The 20,335-nt window shown below is 37.0% G+C and overlaps 1 protein-coding gene across 1 annotated transcript in view; it reads right to left on the reverse strand.

Moving 5' to 3' along the window:
* Positions 1 to 4,526: 4,526 nt before the first annotated feature.
* The window catches only part of LOC131033295 (uncharacterized), a 76,646-nt gene continuing 60,837 nt past the window's right edge, over positions 4,527 to 20,335 (reverse strand). The window contains exon 9 of the mRNA XM_057964480.2: positions 4,527 to 5,002. Coding sequence (XP_057820463.1) covers positions 4,794 to 5,002 — 209 coding nt within the window. The 3' untranslated portion in view covers positions 4,527 to 4,793. The remainder of the gene's footprint in view (positions 5,003 to 20,335) is intronic.

A 20,335-nucleotide genomic window follows, 5' to 3' on the forward strand; every position in this document is an offset into this window, starting at 1 on the left:
GAAAATAAGATCCTAAAAAATAAATGTGAAAATTTTTAATGTAAAATGACTACTTAAAAATCTATTAAAAATGAAATACTTAATATATAATTGTATGTAACATTTAAAAGCTTTAAAACAAATTAAGAGTGAAAGTTAAAATTTAAAAAATTTAAGTAAAATTAAGACTTAACAACTATTAAAATAAAAAAGTTGAAAAGAGAAGATGCATAAATTTATGAAAAAATTTAAAGCCAAGTTTATAAACACTAAAATTTTCAATAACTAATTTATATCTAGTACTTTATTTTTAAAAATGAATTTTTTTTAAAAATGTATAAAAAACTATCACTCACATAAATCAAATTTTAAAAAAATAAATGTAATCACATCACCCACTTTGATATTTTAAGTGATTTGGACTCGACAATTCTTCAAAAAGATTTTAGATATCTTTATATTATTAGACAAGTATTTTAATCAATAATGGCAATTAAAGGACTGCACCCATTATATTAAAATATAATAAAAAAAATTACATTGTATGTCTAACCACACATTGCATTTACATCATATACAATTGCTAAGCCATAGACACTCCAAGCCAACAAGCTCCAAGCCAACAAAATGTACTCAACTACCCTATTACCAAGTACTATATTTATTACTAATATCTGACCACTCATTATTTTTGTTATCTACAATATAAATATTTAATATTGTTCTTGTATTTTTGGTGCTCTACATTGATATCAGAGCATCTCATCTAGTGCCAATGCAAATGAAATGAAAGAATTTATTGTGAATGTTGAAAGCATAAGAGGCATAAAGTATTTGGCAATTTGTGATGAAACATTTAGAAAGCATAATAGGCACTAAAGATCGCTAGACAGCTTACCTGCCGTATAAGATAGATCTTCAAATTCATATTGTGAGGTAGACCAGAGGGAAAATCAACGATTTGATGTGTGGCTTTCAACGCTGGATCAAAGGAGAACTAACACTGCAAGTGTAATTTTTTAATTGTTATTCATTTTTCATGATGTTTTAGCAAAGATTGAATGCGGTGAATAACATTCATACACTGAAAAATACAATTATTTTTACCACAAACACAATCGAATTCCACAAGAATAAACATAATAGAAATTTTTACCACTTACATCTTCTGAAGCGTGAGTCATGGAAAAGAGCAGAGTAGGGTTTCATTTCATGAAGAATTTTTAAAAGAAAAATCGCAACTAATTTCATTTGTATATATCATCAAAATTGTATGTGCTAGTGGCCTCTCTTTTGCCCTATAACAAGAAACTTGATATTAGTTCCTCTAAAATAAAAATGGAGTGATAAGTGATTAGATTGACTTCATCTCAAATGGAGAAATCATATGCTATTCGAAAACTTGAGCGTCATGAATTTCATACATGGCAAGTTAAAGTGCAACTTGATTTGATAGAAAAACATCTCTCCCTAGAAAATCACAAGATGAAGATGAAGCATTAAAATCAATAGCAAACAATCATAGAGATACAACAATGATTAGTCTTGGTTATCTAATGCATATTTACATCATATTGATTTGACAAAAACTAAAACCAAATATGAGAAAGTCTTGATTTTTTATATGGTTCACAAACTTCAAGTGCTAAAATGGGAATTCAACAAGCTTTTTGGTTTGAAAATGAAAGAGGGTGATAGTATTGTTCAACATATTAGTAGATTTCATTATCTTCTTTGTTCAACATATTAGTACATTTCATTATCTTCTTAATCAACTAGCTGGAATAAAATGTATAATTGATGATGCCAAAGCCATTTTATTAAATAGTGTGCCTTCCAGTTTTGACAATACTGTGTTTAATTGAAACAAATTGAATCCAAATCCAAGCTTAGAAAATGTGATATTTTAGTTAAGAGTCAAGTAAAACTCAATTATCAAGGAAACTACTTTGGTTGCCAAAAGGAAGACTAATGTTTCAACAAGGAAAAACAATTTTAAATGCTTTTATTATAATGAAAAAGGACACATTTTCGTGAATTGCATTCAACGTACTAGAGATCTTATTGATGGCAAGTTAAAAACAGATAATGCTTTGATTGCTGTTAAAACTAAGGGAGAAACATGTAATTTTGCAATGTATAATCAAGAATCTCCTCATAATGACCATGAAGATGTATATCCTCACAATGACTATGATGATGAATATCTTCTCTAAGAATTAAACAAGTAGAATGGCAAGTTGGAAGAAATGGAGGGAACAAAACATCTACAATCCCAAGTTAGTTTCTTGCTTGGGTGATTCATTGCATGACAAGCATCTTTGCATCTCTAATACCTTCAAGAACAAGAGAGGACATGCAATGATTTGTTGGATTGTGGGTATTGGAATCCACAAATTTAGTGCATTGTTGGTTTGTGGATAGTTGAACTCAGAAACTTGAGAGTTGTTGGTTTGTGGATAGTTAAATCCACAAACAGATTATGTATAGTTGAGTGTTGGTTGGTGATTTTCCTGTGAATAATGAAGTATCTCATTCATAGGTAAATGTTGGATAATCTGATCACAATCATGACATTTGCCCAGACATGAAGAGTTTGAGTTGATGCTAATGAAGAATTGGATAATCAAGACATTTGCCTAGATAGAGAAGTTTGGATTGATGCTGATTTAGAGTTTGATAATCAAGACACTTGCCTAGACAGCGATGTTTAGGTTGATGATACAATATCTTTTTGTTTTTCTTTCTTCATAATGTAAACCTTAAAGAGGGGTCGTTAGGAAATTAAAGTTTACAAATAATAAATTAGTTATTAGGTTATTTATTTGGGTGGGAAGTTATTCCCGGTAACAAGAGAATAATGGTTTATAAAGCCAATGTATTGAATGTAATGTGCCGGATGATGATAATGAAATGCCTCCTTATTTTTGTTATCTGCAATATAAATATTCAATATTGCTCGTGGTTTTTACTGCTCTACACTACAGCCATCAAAGTAGGTTCTTGAGTGTAGAGAGCCAAAAATGAAACCTGTAGATGGACCACTAGGATTGTCAATCCAATTACGTACAGACCAGAGGATGCCTTTTTTATGAGCTCTATGTCGAATGGCAACCTCTGATATTTGGTGGCATCTTTTGTAATATTTCGTGTCATTTGGTCTGGTGGTTATCATTGTCAATTTCCTAGTGTTTGTTAGGTAGTGTCCTTGGACGCTATTTTGGTTTCCCTCCCTAGTAACTATTTTCTTCAAGGGAATCGGCCCCCTAAAGAACCCATATCTAGTCAAGCAAAGAAAAAAAATTGTATTGTGATATTCCTTGGTGCTGCCACAAGAAATCACCATATCAACCACCATGTTCTACTAAAGATAGGAAGAAAGTGATCATGGATAAGTTATTCACGTCACACTCAAACATTTTTGAATACAGTGTCCTGAGCTGAACAATTGAATTTCACACAGCAAATACATAAGAGGGATTTTTCAAGTTACTAATAGTTTAACCACCCCAAGTGGGCTATTTCCTCACACAAAATACAGATTTAATACAAGCATCATACAACAAAGAACATTTGTTTGTTTATTGATTCATCTGACCAATAAAAAAATACTTTAATTCTATGTTCTACGGAGTTTCAGGAATGGGGTCGGCAGGACGTATTTCCGGTACGGGGGTACTTTTGGGCCATTTTTTAGGGGACGACTGTTAAAAAAATTGGGGGGTGAGGAAAGTCTTCTCCAATTTCATGTGTAGGACAGGAATATTTAGGCACCACTTCCCTTGACTGTGAAATGAATGAAGAATAGCTATTGAAATCCGGTGTTAGCTTATTCAGTCTAGGAAGAGTATGCAATGGTCGTTTGGTCTTATAATATATTCCGTATTCTCACCCAAGTGTTAATGCTGCTTGCAACTATAACCACACAATCTATTTGGAAGCTAGCTCTTGAGTGACTCATTTCTTTTCTCATATTGTCGATGGAACAACTCAGAAACATCCGCCCACCCTGAAGGAAATGTCCCCTCTATTTTTGGTGAATGGAAAATGGACAGGAAACAGCAAAAATCCATCCGTGTCCCCAGTACAGGCAAGGGGGTACCAGGCTCGGGGACGCATCCCTATGGAACATAGCTTTAATTTATCTTACCACGATTGAATATGACAATCTAAGGTACTGAGACTGTATTTCATGGTCCCTGAATTTTTATAGCTGGTTATTGTCATGGCAATCATCTAGCCTATATCCTGCAAGAAAGCCTGAAAGAAAGGAACTAACGTATAAATTTTAACAGGTACCAGAAGATACCCCAACTATTTGAGGAATTGGATGAACAACATAAAGCATATATGAAGAAAGAACAAATAAAACAATAGAAAGTGGACTGTCAGTATGCAGTAATTGCAGATAAAGGGTAATATTCAACAAACAGGCACACAAAAGGACAGATTCTAGAATTGTTTTTTGTCAAAAAAAAATCGAATGTTAATAAAATTGTATAATTAATTGCATATGGACAGAATCTGAAATGACGAAGAAACAGCTGTAGAAAAATCAAAGCAATATGCTTTTCTGTGCAGCAAGAGCACAAAGGTAGATCAATAAAAGAAAACGATACCAACCTATACCATGTTACATATCTCAAGTGTTGATCTGTTAAAAAGACTGCTACAACAAAACGGAAATCTCTGAAATTCTGCCTTCACTCATTACAGTTACAGATGATAACGATCAAAATAGTCATAGATCTAACAGGCTGAATAAATATGTTGAATAAATAATCACAAATGCAAGTGAAGTCAGAATGACCTCATCACAGTACACGAAAGTCATGCCCATTAGTGACCTGCAATAATCTGTTAAAGAACACATCCACTTGAGCTATAGTGAAGATAATTTCTTCCTTCATCCAGTCTGGCACTATCTTGTGCAATGTTCCTAATGAGACCACCTGATACATGAGTTCCCCATTTTCACCTGGATTATCTTCATAGTGATGCCGTCTCAAATGGAAAGAGAAACCTGTATGGTGTACGATTGACAACTGTTAAAAGTATCGTATATCTCTTCAATATTGTTTTTAATGAATGCAGCTAGGCCTTTACATTAAAATAAGGAACCTTGAAGTTTAACGTCTTTCAGCAATCTAGCAAAACCAGATACTAAATTATGGCATATTGCATTTGTCAAATGTGAAGATTATCTAAATAATGGAAAGTTTTATTCCAAAATAGTGCAGATAACTACATAAAATGCAATATATCCATGGGCATTTAATGTAACTGACTCTACAGAGGATATTTTATGAATAATAGAGCAAATAAACTTCACATGACTGTTGACTGAATATAGAAAATACAGAAACCAGATATTGTTCTAACTGCCACACGTTAGCTTCAAAGGATACTTGCTTAAAACAATTTCTTCTACTCAGAATTTACCCCAAAATTGGACAAATTTCTACAGATGTTTGACTCTCCTAGATAGATTTATAAGAATGACAACATCTATTTTGATCAGGCTGATGTATATTACTATCTGCCTACAGCGTATAGCTCAGGCCTTTTGGTTCAAAATCTAAGCATTACAACCATTATAGATGTATGCAAAATGCAGTCCTACAAAGTGTAAATATATTTGCACCATGCATACCTAGCCCAATGTGAGATCAAAATATGAACCCCAAATTACAACCCTTGGGCAAACGAGCTACATAAAAGATGACAGCAATGCAACAGAAAACTTAGTTATGAAACATAGGCATGTAATACACTTAAAACGTTGTATTCAATAATTCCATGATTTGAACATTTTAGGCAAGCCTGCAACCTTACAATGAAAATCTCAAATGCCAATTAACAGTTAGATGTTATGGCATTGGCTAGGTCCAAACATCATATAGAAACCACCATGGACATGTGAGATATCAAGCCCAATAAAATGTTGTAAAACGGAAAGAATAATATCATTTTGCCACATTATTCATATCACCATCATGCTCATGACATAATAATTTATTTAAAACATCATTCTCTAGCATTCAAGAAAAAAAAATGATCAAATACAACCATGCTACTTTCTCTGTCAAACTGAGCATTTCTGACTGAATTATATTAGCAATCATCATGGAAATAGCTGACTGGTGCCATGACAACATCCCTGACTAACAGTTATGAGAAAAATCCTTGCCATGTCAACAATACTGAACCCCACTTAACAGAAGATAGAATGCATCCAATAATCAACATCAGAAATCTATTAAAGAGAAAAAAGGGCATCTTGGAATCTGTTGGAGCTCAATTTTGTGTTTGTCATTTTTCACTACAAGTCCCTTCCTTCTGTGCCTATGGAGTATGATCATTCATCAATATCCGATATGAGAAATATAATAAGGATCATCATTTGTAATGAGCTCTGGGCTGTGTTCCCCTCCCATTATTTCAGTCGGTTCCACGAAATCAAAATCAGAAAATTGGCTAAGTGGTTAGAGGTTCTTCCACGGTAGAAATCCAAGCTAATCCATTTCTTTATACCAAACCCTTGTGCAATTCAGGAATCCTAGATCCAATTCCCAGTCAAACCTACTCCAAAGAGTCTCATTAAAAATCCATTTTTATAATGTCAAAGTGTTGAATCCTTCCAAGAATCCTCCATACATATCCAAACTCCTACCCCGTGTCAAGAGGATAATCGAAAGTCAGAAGAAATGAGTCCGAGTATAAATCAAAAACAAGATACCATGACTCTCCAATCTAATCCAATTTTTTATCAAGATCCCACCTGTCAAGAATCTTATGATGATCCCCTCATCCTTTTGTATCCCATTCGCAATTATCCCCTTCCATCTCAAGAGAAAAGTGTTCTTCCAAGTCCCATTCAACACCCACCTCCTAAGCAAGATCATGATATCCCTTCCATCCCCTTCAATAATCCAATTCAAAATCAAGAGAAAAGCACAAACTCCAATGATCCTCCTCCAAGTCAAGATCGAGGTATCCCTTCGTCTCCTTGTCCTAATCCCCCTCATGATCCTAATTCACCTCAAGATCCCATCACACCTATAAAAGCTAGTCATGAACCCCCTACGTATCAAATGGGTTCCTCCACTTTCATTTGAGCTGGTCTACTTCATGATACTGTCATTCCTTCCATACCATATCCTCCTCAAAATGGACTCCATCTTGTTTTAAAAGAAACACGTATCCCATTGCTAAAAAAATTTGTAAAAAAATCCATTATCAAGGCAAAGGGTTAGGCCTACATGAACAAGGTATGTTAGAACCCCTTCATATCAAAGCAAATCTCAATTATCATGGTCTTGGCTACATAACTCACTCTCAAAACATTGGTGTCCCTACTAAATCCCACATTCATTCATCTAAATCCAAGCATACACAATCTCTATCCTCTGAATCCATTTTGGGTTCTTATATCCCAAAATCAAAGCCTTCCTTCCATCTATTTTAGGACCCTACATCCCTCCATCTACTATTCATATGACCCCTAGCTCACAATCCAATTCCCCTGTCATAAATCAAGATCAGCAAGGGAACACATCTTTGAGCACCTTCCAACCATCTACCTACATCAACCCATCCAAAAAACCTCCATATCATTCCTATTCATCCATGAATCTCATTCCCTTTGGAAGCAATTTGGATGCCAAGCATAAAATCCATAAGTCCAAAAATCCATATCCATCAAAAGATCAGCATGTCTCATATAAAAGACATGTAAAAACAAAGAAAATTTTGATCCAAAAGAAAATTCAAAAAAGCAATATCCAAAAGGCCACAAAGGCCCATTAACTAAAAAGAAAAATCACTCCACTGCCTCTCAAGTTGTGTCCCAAGATTAATCTAGAAGACATTTCCATCCATCCTTGCACAAATCTTCCAACATCCTATCCATTATCCAACATATGTTTTTCATCGTTCCATCCCTCAGATCCAATCCTCTGCATAAATCCTTTTCCCATTCCATCCTATCATACATTTCGTTTCTCTTTACCATCACCCTACCAACATGTTTGACAATTCCATTAATAACCATGATCCAATGTAGCACATATTTCAAGGGTACCATCCAGAGAACGAGAAAAATGATGAGGGACATGAACAGCCCATAGCTTTCTTTAGCAAATCTCTCCAAGATGCTGAATTGAAATATGACATAAATGAAGAGCATGCATATGCTCTGGTAAAGGCAGTAAAGAATTTCAGACCATATTTAGTTGGTGCAGAGATAATTGCTTATGTCCTAAATGCAGCAGTGAAAGATATTTTCAGACGAAGAGAAGTAACCGGAAGAAGATGCAGGTGGATAAATCAGATCCAGGAGTTAAATATAGATATCTATCTAAATCACTAAGCTAATCAGGGGGCAAGGATTGGCCAAGCTAATGACAGAATGAAATCTGGGGGCACCACAAGTAAATAATGTGGAATTAAAAGACACCATCCTGAGCATTGAAAGAACACCGTGGTACACAGACAGTATATTTCTTGAAAAACATGAAGTGTCCAGAAGGGATGACTGAAAATTAGAAAAGAACATTAAAACTACAAGCTTCAAAATATGTGATACTTGAAGGGGATTTGTACTGGAAAAACAAGGATGGATTGTTGCTCCTATGTTTGGATGAATATCAATCAAGAAAGGTTTTGGAGGAGATGCATTTTGGTGTTTGTGGAGGACATTTTTCTACCAAAACCACAGCTCACAAGATACTTAGATCTGGGTATTAAGGGCCTAGTGTTTTCAATGATGCATATAACTATGTAAGAAAATGTGAACCTTGTCAGAGATTCTCAAGAAAATTAAAATACCAGGGAGCACTACCCTTAAGACCAGTACACAGAGAAGCACCTTTCAGTCAATGGGGAATGGATTTCATAAGAGAAATCTCAGATAGGTCCAGTGGAGGACATCGATGGATTTTAGTTGCCACTGATTGGAAGCAATACCAACTAAGCAGGCTACAAGCAAGGTGGTGTCAAAATTCATGGAGGATCATATAATAACCAGATATGGAGTACCTGCCAAAATCACAGTGGACAATGGAATGAGTTTTCGTTCAAATGAGTTCACTTCATTTTGCGGTAGCTATGGGATTGATATTTTGTATTCATCACCTTATCATCCTCAAGCAAATGGACAGGCTGAATCGAGCAATAAAAATATCCTGAAGATAATTAAGAAAATGTTGGGTAAGAATAAGAGATCTTGGGATTCGAAATTAAGACTTGCATTATGGGCAGATGGGATCACTATTAAAAAGGCTACAGGAAAGTCACCATTTGAATCAGTTTATGCTACACAAGCCAGGATGCCCCTAAACAACCTCTTGCTTGTACACAAACTTATAACTGAGGAAGGTTTGGATATCCCTAAACCAATGGAAGCAAGGATTGAGCAGCTAGTAGAACTGGATGAGATTAGAAATGAAGCACAGAAACAGAATATCAAGATGCAACAAAAGGCAAAGCACTTATATGATAAGCAAGCTAAAGATAGGACGTTTTAGGAAGGAGAAATAATTCTTATGTGGAATGCTAGAGCTCAAGACAAGGGGAAGCATGGCAAGTTTGAATCCTTGTGGGTTGGTCCTTATGTCATCACTGGAAAGAATGGAGCATACTCATATTTATTACAAAATATGGAAGGTGAACACATGGAATTGCCAGCACATGGACAATTCTTGAAGAGATTTTTCTCTTGATTATTATCCATGTGTAGTAGTTTAGGTTTTATCCCCGTATATTATACCATTCCATTTTCTTGCAAAGTTGTCCTTTAGTTTCTTTCTCAGAGAAAACTAGATTCTTGCTATACCTGCTAGGGGTATACATCCCCAGATAGAGCCATTGTTGGAACCATTAATTTTGGTAGAATTAAGGTACTCCTTAGGATTTTCAAGTAGTCATTTTTCCTAACCGTTACCATCAATCAAATCCTTATATTCCATCAACCTGGAAAACACTCCCTACAATGCTGACAATTATTCTTGAATCCATGATACTAGTTTGAGAAGAATGGTTTATTTACTTATCAGCTGGAGTTATTATTGTTACAAGTTCAACAAATGTGTCATATGTGGAGTAAATGGGCTCCGACAAGGGTAGAGCCCAACATATAGCTATGAGGGGACTGTTAGCACCTAGAAAAAATGAAGTGATCTCCCTATGTAAAGATTGTCATATAGGCTTAGAATCTCCATTGTCATGCACTTTGATCCCCATAGACCTTAGTGGTATTGCCTAGATACATTCAAAGTTGTCAAAATACAAGCAATTTGTTTGATAAATAGACCCAACATTTCATTTTAACAAAAACACCTCAAAACAAGTAAATCGGCAAGACCCCATTAAATCATACCGATCAGACTAGAATTCTTCAAACTGGCATTATAGGCACCTGTCGGAAAGGCACCATCATGTTACACCGATAGGAGATCCTATTGTGAAAGAAGACTTGTGTTGTCATCCGAAAGAGACTTACCGATCAACAAATAGACATTATAACGGTGAGATAACCCTTGTCGGAATGAGCATAAAACAATCAACCCGATTCTATATGTCATACCGATACATACCTACAAGCAGAAGACTATCGGGAAGAGTTTGGTCGATGAATTTGACATTGGCAGGAGTTATGATGTCAGAGTGAGATTCCAGAAGTTAGCCAAGCAATGAAGGTCATCCCGATGCAACTACATAAAGACGTATCGGGCTGACTCACCCCGATGCAAACAATGAGACAAGCTAGGTAGATCGGCGAGAACAATACTATCGGGATGAAACCCTGAAAGACTGACAGACTAAGAAACTCACCCTAATAGACGAAGAAGTTAAATACATCGGTAAGAAATCCGTTTGTCTCCCCTAAAAGATCAAATGGAGGATTCTCTTCATTGGCCAGACTAACTCAAATCGGGAGGAAACATTTAGAGTTAGCTCGATTTCGAAGCAAGACGACCAAAAGACATTTCCCATCGACAATATATACCTCAAACCTCCACCCAAATAGGCAAGATCAGCCCAAATCGAAGCAAGACGACCAAAAGACATTTCCCATCGACAACATATAACTCAAGTCTTGGAGATATGAAAGCAAATAGTGTCACACCGAAAAAAGAAATTCTCACATCAGTTAGATGGTTTGATTTTCAAAATTTATTGAGGCATTAATCGTCGAAGACAACATTAATGTTGCACAACAGGAGCGCTCTGTGAAAGTTTATTGCAGACATTTCAGCCTGAAGCATACTAGCGAACTATCACAAGCGATCAAGGTAGAAGAACAAACCAAAATACTCAGGCAGTGACAAGTAAGCAATTGTGGTTTTCTTTCGTGACTCGGCAAAATTCATTTCAATTTGCATTTTGTCATTTAAGAATGGATAGCCCTACCACATCAAAGGGAAAGAAACAAAAGGGGGAAACCAGTAAAACCAAAGGCAAGAAACAAAAAACACAGAAGGAGAAGCCTCAAAAACAAACAGAGGTTGTTGAATTAGAAGAAGTGGTTGAAGAACGGAGATTGTGTCAAGATTTAATTGACCAATTCCCTGGTCCAGGAATAAAAGCTAGAAGATCAATCCAATTGGACCCTAGTGCTAGCAAATTTGAAGACAAATATCAAAATGTAGGGGATGTATGGACTAATATTCAGGGTTATGAATTGTTCTTCTTCCATTACCAAAGGAGAACCACACATGAACCCATATGTAACCCTTGGAGAATGAACCTAGGGAAGATAATTGTTCCAAATGTATTCGTAAATGTGGAATTGGTCAAGCTTTTGGCCAGATACTATAATCCAAACCTCAAAGTCATATGTGATTTACAAGGAAACCCCTTTGTGCATCTGTCTAAGGAAGCAGTAGAGGAGGTCTTTGGGTTTGAGGATGTACATGATTACCAGATTGTATATGAGGATTTAAACAAGGAGTATTGGAGGCTAGACAATACTTACAGAGGTTGGAGATTGCCACTGTACAGACCTAAGGTGGATAGGAATCCAATGTCTCTAGAAGATGATGATGGACCACCATTCAACATAAATCTATTTGAGAATTATTTCAAATATACTTATTATTCTACTGGACAAGTACTGGAATTAGAGGTCCCATAGTTTATGATAATTGAGCCTATGGTAATTGTTGCAGATATCTAGGGCCACAACCCTAGAAATTTCGATTATGCAACTGTGATCACCGACTGAATGACCTAGCCCTTGTGGCAACCAAGAATAACTCTTCCAAAGTATATCTCAAGCATTATTCAATCCTCATGCATATGGTTTTGTATTATGGACATGAAAAGGGTATGTGGCCAGATGAATTGAAAAAAAGGCAGCTTGATCAAGAAGGTGAGCCTCTACCAATCCAATTATGGACATCCATTTGGGATAGCAGGTTTGCCAAGTCAAATTATGCTTACTTCGAGGAATATTTTGTGAAAACTATTTTTAAAGTGTTCAATCAACCATGTGATTATTCTTTATCAGAAGAGATTAAAGGTTCTTGAGACCAAAGGATTTTGGTGGCCCTGAGACAGTAGAACATAATTGGGGAGACTGGTATTGCTATTCAGATGCCACCATTATCAGAGTTTACGGGTTTAAAAACACCCCTTTTATACTCCCTAAAACTGTTCCTGACAGAATTGCCTATCTTGAGATAGTAAGGCAGTTAGATTTTTCTAATGTTATGCATTTAAAATCTTATGAAAAACAATCTTTTATGCCAGCAACTTAATGTTTTGATGATTTTACTGTACTTGCAAAGGAAGGGTATGATTAGATTTTGGAAAAAATTGATGCACTATAACGTGAGCAGAGCAGCACCAAGGGCAAGGTTTGATCCAGAAGGATTTATTGACCATGTCAAGAAAATGCAAAAGCTCAATGGATATACCCACAAACCCTACCCTGAGGAGGATGTGATCAAAAACTTAGATGAGATGGATGCAATCAAAGCCATAGAAAGTTATAATATGGACATCGAGGCAAAAATGAGAGAGATACAATGCACACAATTTCTCTCCTCTACAAGTGAGGAATCATCTGATGAAGAAGATCCATATCCTCAACCCAATAAAATTCCAACTATCAGAATTGAGGCTTTCCAGCCCATGAGAAGGGAGCAAGGAGTTGAGGAGCCTGTTGAGGAGGATACTAGACAGTTGGCCTTTAACTTGTTTATTTATGATGATCAATTCATCAAAACTCCTAAGTTCAAATCTTTTCTGTATAAATTGAAACGAAAAGCTTTAAGAGAAACAGTTGATACTATTTCAGACAACAATGAAATTAAGTTCATTGGAATTTTAAAGATGGATATTGACCATGAGATGGAGACCATGAGCCCTAAGAAGGGAAGAAAACTTTTAGAGGATGCAAGTATTCTAATCTTCCCTAGGTGGGACCTTAAATCTGCACTGGTTTTTGACAGTTTCCTTCATAACAGTGATGCCAAGCATAAATTGAGTTCTGCAGGTGTTACACAGGTCTTTATGGGGTCTGGGTTTAATCCAGATGAGAATCTACTCTTGATTTGGGCACTCTATCCGCCCAACAAAAATCCCATGATTGTTGACACTGAGAAAGCATTTGGGCATGTGATGACCTTCAAAGTGGGTGAAACCGACCCTGTGATTACAGCAGATCTGGGCATCAATGTGGCTAAATTAAATAAGGCTCAGATCCAATTGCTAGTGAAGGAAAACAATGCATATAAGCTTATGAATAGCAAACTTGTTAAAGAAATTGAATATTTAAAAGACATAATGAATACCACCGGCCGAACACCTATGCTCACTCAAGGAGAAAGCTCCCAACCTAAGGACAAATATAATAAACTCAAAGTGGAAAACCAGTAGTCATAGAGCCAATTGGCAAATGTAAAGTTTGATATTATGTCAACACTCATCCAAAAGAGATTTACTACTATGATGACAGGGATGGATAAGTGTTGGACTACCTGCTCAAAGAGCCAATCTACCATTGCAGAACATGAGAGATTGGAAGGCCGGTTAAAGGAAAAACTTGATGAGATACAGAGAAGCAACCTGGATGCCACTGTTGTGTGAGATATTGAGGGTTTAATAAAAGATCATAACATGTATGCAGAAGAACTAATTGAAGAAGCAAGGTATTTTATCTTTGCTGAAGGAAAAGGCAAACCACCTTTGTTAATTGGGGACAAACAATTAAAGGATCAAATCAGATGGATCCAAGATTGCCAGAAGTACCTGCACGATGCTTTAAAAGCAGCCAAGAGAGGAGATCCATATATAGTCAACCACGATATGGAGGAGATGATCATTGCAGAGAACGTGGCAAGGAGCACTTTGCAAGACTCTGACACTTACTTGAGCCAAAGATATGCTGATCATTTAACGAAAGTGCATATGTGCTTAATTAGATCCTAGGAGTCCTTAGTTGTTAAGTTAGTTTATATGTTGTTTAAGATCCAAAAGACTCTTTGAAGGGGCATGACCCCTCGCTTTATTATAAGTATGTTATGTAATCATTTGAAAAGCATCATGATAGACAACTTTTATACTTTCAGCAAAAAAGACTTTATTTCAGTAATAGAATCAGTGTTTTCTCTTCAATTGTGTTGTGATACTCTTTATTCAAGATCAGTTCTCCGTGATTTCATTTGCAGTAAATGAATGTTATCTTCAATCTACTTGTGAAAGAATTATTTATTTTCATAGCAGTTTGATAAAACAAGTAACATTTGTGAGTTCGATGTCCTTGTGTTCTTGCTGATTGACCTTTCAAAGAAAGTTAAAATCAATCAAACTGGTTGTTGTGGAAAGAGTAATTCAAGTAATATTGTGAGTTAGATTAGTTGACAAATTCATCAAGGGTGAATTTAAAAATTGTCTCATAGAGTTATACGTGAAGATCTAGAAGGAAGGTGACTCTATCGCCCAGCAAGGAGAAGGCACTGGTCATTCATTTAAAATATAATCAGTTGAAGCAATTACATTCATATTTACTTTCAATTTCAGTTTTATGCAAGTAGGAGATAGGAGTAGGGTTAGAAGTTAAATTAGTCTATTCCAGAAGCTCATGCCATTCTGAAATAGAGATAGAAGATAGTTTAAAGAAAGATTAAATCTGCTTAATCAAAAGGTGCACCCACTTAGGTCTTGCAAATCTAAAGTGTAGGGAATTGCTGTCACGTTGACCAATTCTGTCAATTGGCAAGAATTGAGTGTTAAATCCAATCATAAGGCCTGGCATACCTTTAGGATTCAACAACCTACAATTTTGAGCTCCAACAAGGGGGATGAAGCTTCAATGATGGCAAATGGATTCTCACAGAAGCATGAGTACCTCGACTCTGGAACCCCAAGTGAAAAATGGACAATGGTTCAAATGAAAGAGAACAAAAATGAGATCAAATTCAACATGCAACTTCAATTGCGCTAAAAAGCCAGCGCAATTTCCTAAATTATAATATACAGGTTTGTCACCATTTTGGACCAGGAGATATTTTATTTGTCTTATACACCTGTTCATGCGTGTGGTCTGCTTGGTGAGTACTAGGGGTTTTGGCTTAATGTGCCAGGTGGTGATATTATGCTAGTTTCGATATTTGTTTTTGTCGATGCATATTAATGGGCTTTGGTAGCTTAGGGCTTACCACCACGATTAGATGTAAAAACTCTTTCGTTTTTAATAAATAAATGCAGCCCCTCTATTGCTATTTACCTACCAAAAAAAATACTATAATGATAATTATTTGATAAATTATATTACATTATTATTATGTTAATATAGTATTATATAATATAATATAATATAATATTATAATAAATATATTTTATTTTTTTTGGATCAGTAAAATGTTATATATTTTAGTAATAATAATAAAGCTGTAATTAAATCATTTTCATCAAAAATTGACTCAAAATGGGCAACTCCTGCCCTCCGCCTACTATCTCCCAATCCATCAAAATATAAAATATATTGACATGACTACGAAAGCAGAAAATACCCTCCCCTCCCTACCTTCAAAATACCCTGAGGGCATACTGAATACGACCCCCGACACCTACATCTAAGCAATCCAAAAAAATAGTATGCAAACTCCACAGTATCGACATGATTATGAAAATTACAAAAAAGGCTCCCACATAATAATCTTTACAAATTACCCTACCCCTGACATGCTTGCCTCACCTTGCCTTGCCATTATGTTCTATTGACACCTTGGCCACCCGTCGCACCATTGTCTTCTATCTTGGCCGATTCAGCTCCCCTACTTGCTGCACCTCATTGTAGCCTCTGAGCACGACTTCTTCGGCTCCCATGCTACTTTTCCCCTCTCCAATAGTTGACAAACTTGAATTTGAGTTTGGTCAAATCCATTTGCTCCTATGGCAACCCAGAAGCGAGTACCAATTCCCAGTCGTTCACATAATCTTGGACCGCTCTCCAACCTTCAATAGCTTCGTGTCTCCTCGCATTTTCATCCTCCATTGCACGCCACAGTATGAATGGATGAACATGCAAAGGGTACCTCAGGACCGCCACCCAATCTCCCAATGTCGTTAGCAAACCTCGCCTCGACTCTGCATATTCAAGAAGCATGTCCAATCCCTGCCTTCATTTCAGCTTCACACACCTCTCCATCACTCGCTTCACCTCTTGAACACAAGCGCATTCCAATCCCCACGCACAAAACATGGACGCTATACCTGTGTTCGTGCAATACTTTTGGCTCGCTAGGATATAGTCATAGCCAAGCACTAAGCGAACTTGCAGAAGAAAAAAGGGGTCATCTCTGGTAAAAACAATCTTCATCCTTTCAAGCGTGATTTTCCCTCAGAGCGACATCTACTGCTTCAACGCCTTCAAACTGAAATTCGCCTTCATTTGTGAACACCGCTATGATCACCTTCACCATCAACAAACAAAACATACCCTCCCAAGATTTTATTGATATTTGTGTTTCCATTTCCCACGAAAGCAAAAGGATGGTAATAAAGGCTGGCGTACAAACTTCAAACGAGCCATAAATGACTTCCACCATCGCTCGCCACCTATCATCCCACCTGCCTTCCAATTTTCACAAAATCCAACATACAGAGAGGCAAATAAATGCATATACGTACAGTTCTATTGTGACGTATTCAAACATCACCCCATTGCAAATGGGGACCCCTGCTTTTTTCGCTTTGTGGGGTTTTGCTTTCTAGGTTTTAGAGTTTTGTCTGTTAGCCTTTGCTTTTCGAGTGTCACCAGGGGGATCACCTGGATAGCAGGCTCTACTTGAGCTAGGTTGAGTCTTTGGGGCCCCAAAATTAGGGTTTCTTTGATAGTCTTCCTTAGGGCTTGGTTTTGCTCTCGTTGCTAATTGTGTCTTGTTTGAGTTCGAGGAGGTCCATGAAGCTTGGTGAGTGAATATCCTCTTTGAAGGTCCGAGTTAGGTCAAGTTGGTGAGTGATGAAGTCTGGAATGTCATCCTGATCTTCAAATGCCCTGAAATTTGGCTGTCTGGAATGTCCTGATCATGAAATTTGACTAAGTCTAGAAAACTGAAGATTCCTCCAAAAACTAGATTTTGCAATATAACTCCTTGAGGTCCGAAACCACTCTCAAACATCCTGACAGTATATATGGAATATAACTTAAAGTATAAGAAAGAAGAAAGATATAAATGTCACTTATACTTAAATGTTATATTCCATAAAATGATCCTGACGGAGAGACCAAAATGTCAAATTTCGCTCTTGACCCTTCCAAAGGGTCCAGAGCGAAATTCTCCATAAGATATTCTACTTTGACCAAAACCTAGAACTAACACATTCCTAGGCTTGAATGAAGGTAAAAACACTTGTTTGAATGAGGAAATGTCAAAATGAAGTCAGGATTTGAGCCCAAGGATGATTTTCGCTCCTGACCCTTCCAAAGGGTCCAGAGCAAAATTCACTATAAACCTCTTTTGCTATCTTGTTTGGGATCCAATCCTTGTTCCTTAGGTGGAAAATGATCTAAGTTTGCTTCTTGAGGTAGTTTGGAGTTGGAAAAGTGAGTGATCAAGTATAAAATAAGATTTTCGCTCCTGACCCTTCCAAAGGGTCCAGAGCGAAAATCTTCCTAGACCTCATTCCCTTCCTTGTTTGACCAAATTTTGACATTCAAGACTTGATGAAAGGGAGATTGGACATGTTTTTTGCCTTTGAGAATGTTTGAAGCGTTGAAGAGAGATGATTTTGTCCAGGAGGGTGAATTTCGCTCCTAACCCTTCCAAAGGGTTTAGAGCGAAATTCCTTAGACACCTATTTTTTGACCTTGCTTAGACCACAAACCTTGTCCCTTGGGTGAAGAATGATGTTAGCTACCTTCTAGAGAGGATTGGAGGTGAAAAAAATGAAGGATTCTAGCCTAAAAAGTGAATTTCGCTCCTGACCCTTCCAAAGAGTCCAGAGCGAAATTCTTGAAAGCACTCATTTTCCATCTAGCCAAAGTCAGAATCTTGGTGGAGATGCAAGAGAAAGGATCTATGTTTGCCTCTCAAAGACGATTGGAGTTGGAAAAGTCAAGAATCAAGCTCAAAACATGATTTTCGCTCCTGACCCTTCCAAAGGGTCCAGAGCGAAAATCCTTATATCTCTTGTTTTCTTCTTTGTTTTGGCTAGGCGTTGGCATGATGAAGGAGGAATTAGTATGTTCTTGCCTTGAGAGGGAGTGGGATGATTTGGAAGATCAAGATTTTAGCCCAAAAGAGAATTTCGCTCCTAACCCTTCCAAAGGGTCCAGAGCGAAATTCCTTACAAACCTCATTTGCTACCTTGTTTGGGCTTGAAACCTTGCTCCTTTGATGGAAAACTATCTATATTTGCCTCCAGGAGAAAATTGAAGTTTAAAAAATGAACAATCAAGCCCAAATGGTAATTTTTGCTCCTGACCCTTCCAAAGGGTCCAGAGCGAAAATCCTCCTAAGGCTCATTTCCTCCCTAGTTTGACCAAATTTTGAGTTGCAAGGCATCTTGAGGGGAAGAGTGGACATCTTTGGACTTTGGAAATGTGTGAGAGCTTTGAAAAAATGAAGGATTCTAGCCAAGAAGGTGAATTTCGCTCCTGACCCTTCCAAAGGGTCCAGAGCAAAATTCCTTACAAGCCTACCTTTTTGACCTTGCTTGGGCTTAAGACTTTGATCCTTGCATGAGAATGATGTTTAGTTACCTTCTAGAGAAGATTGGAGGTGAAAAGATGAAGGATCAAGTCAAGAATGAGATTTTCGCTCCTGACCCTTCCTTCCAAAGGGTCAAAAGCGAAAATCCTAAATCCACCTATTCCTTTCACATTTGTGCCAAGTCAGGCCTAGACAAGGATGATAGAAGCCCTTGAGATTGCCCTTGAATGGATTTTTGTCTCAAAAAATGATGATTTTGGGCTAGAAGAAGAATTTCGCTCCTGACCCTTCCAAAGGGTCCAAGGCGAAATTCATTATAGGTCCTGTCCCTGGTCATGATTTCTAGCGAAATTCTCTTTTCTAGTCACTTTGAGGTCAAGCGAAATGTTGCAAGCATGGGAGAGGGATCCAAGGATAAGAGTCCAAGTAAACAAAGTGAAAAGAATGGAATTGAGTGAGGATAAACAAGCAAACCATGAAATTCGCTCCTGACCCTTCCAAAGGGTCCAGGACGAAATTGTGCAAAACCTATCTTTTCCCTCAAATTTATGCCAAGTCTAGTGTGGGTCAAGATTAGAGGTGTCCTTAGGCATGTCCTTGAATTGTCAAGAGTCATCAAATATGAAGAAATGAGCTCAAAATGAGAATTTCGCTCCTGACCCTTCCTCCTGACCCTTCCAAAGGGTCCAGAGCGAATTTTCTCAAACCCACCTTTTTTCCCAATTTTGTGCCAAGCCTAGTGCTGACTAAGGTGAGTTTTGATGGGAGAGGTCCTTAGAAATAACGTTGACTTATCAATAATTATCAAATGTGAAGGAATTGAACCTAAAAAGTGATTTTCACTCCGGACCCTTCCAAAGGGTCCAGAGCGAAAATCTTAAAAACCATCTTTTCTTCCAAAATTTGAGCAAAGTCAAACCTGGACAAGGGTGAGATAAGTCATTTGGATTGCCTTAGAGTGGATTTTAGTCACCAAGAATGCAAATTTTGAAGCCAAAATGAGAATTTCGCTCCTGACCCTTCCAAAGGGTCCAGAGAGAAATTCCTAGGATCACCCTTTTTTCCTTGCAAATCAAGTCAAGTTTTTGGTTTTTATGGCCTAGATAGGAGTGAGGCAATGTGTCCTTGATCTTGGAGGTGGATTGGAGTTGAAAAGATGAGGAAATAAGCCTAAAATAAGACTTTCGCTCCTA

The sequence above is a fragment of the Cryptomeria japonica genome, chromosome 6 (assembly GCF_030272615.1).
Source record: "Cryptomeria japonica chromosome 6, Sugi_1.0, whole genome shotgun sequence".
Lineage (NCBI taxonomy): Eukaryota > Viridiplantae > Streptophyta > Pinopsida > Cupressales > Cupressaceae > Cryptomeria > Cryptomeria japonica.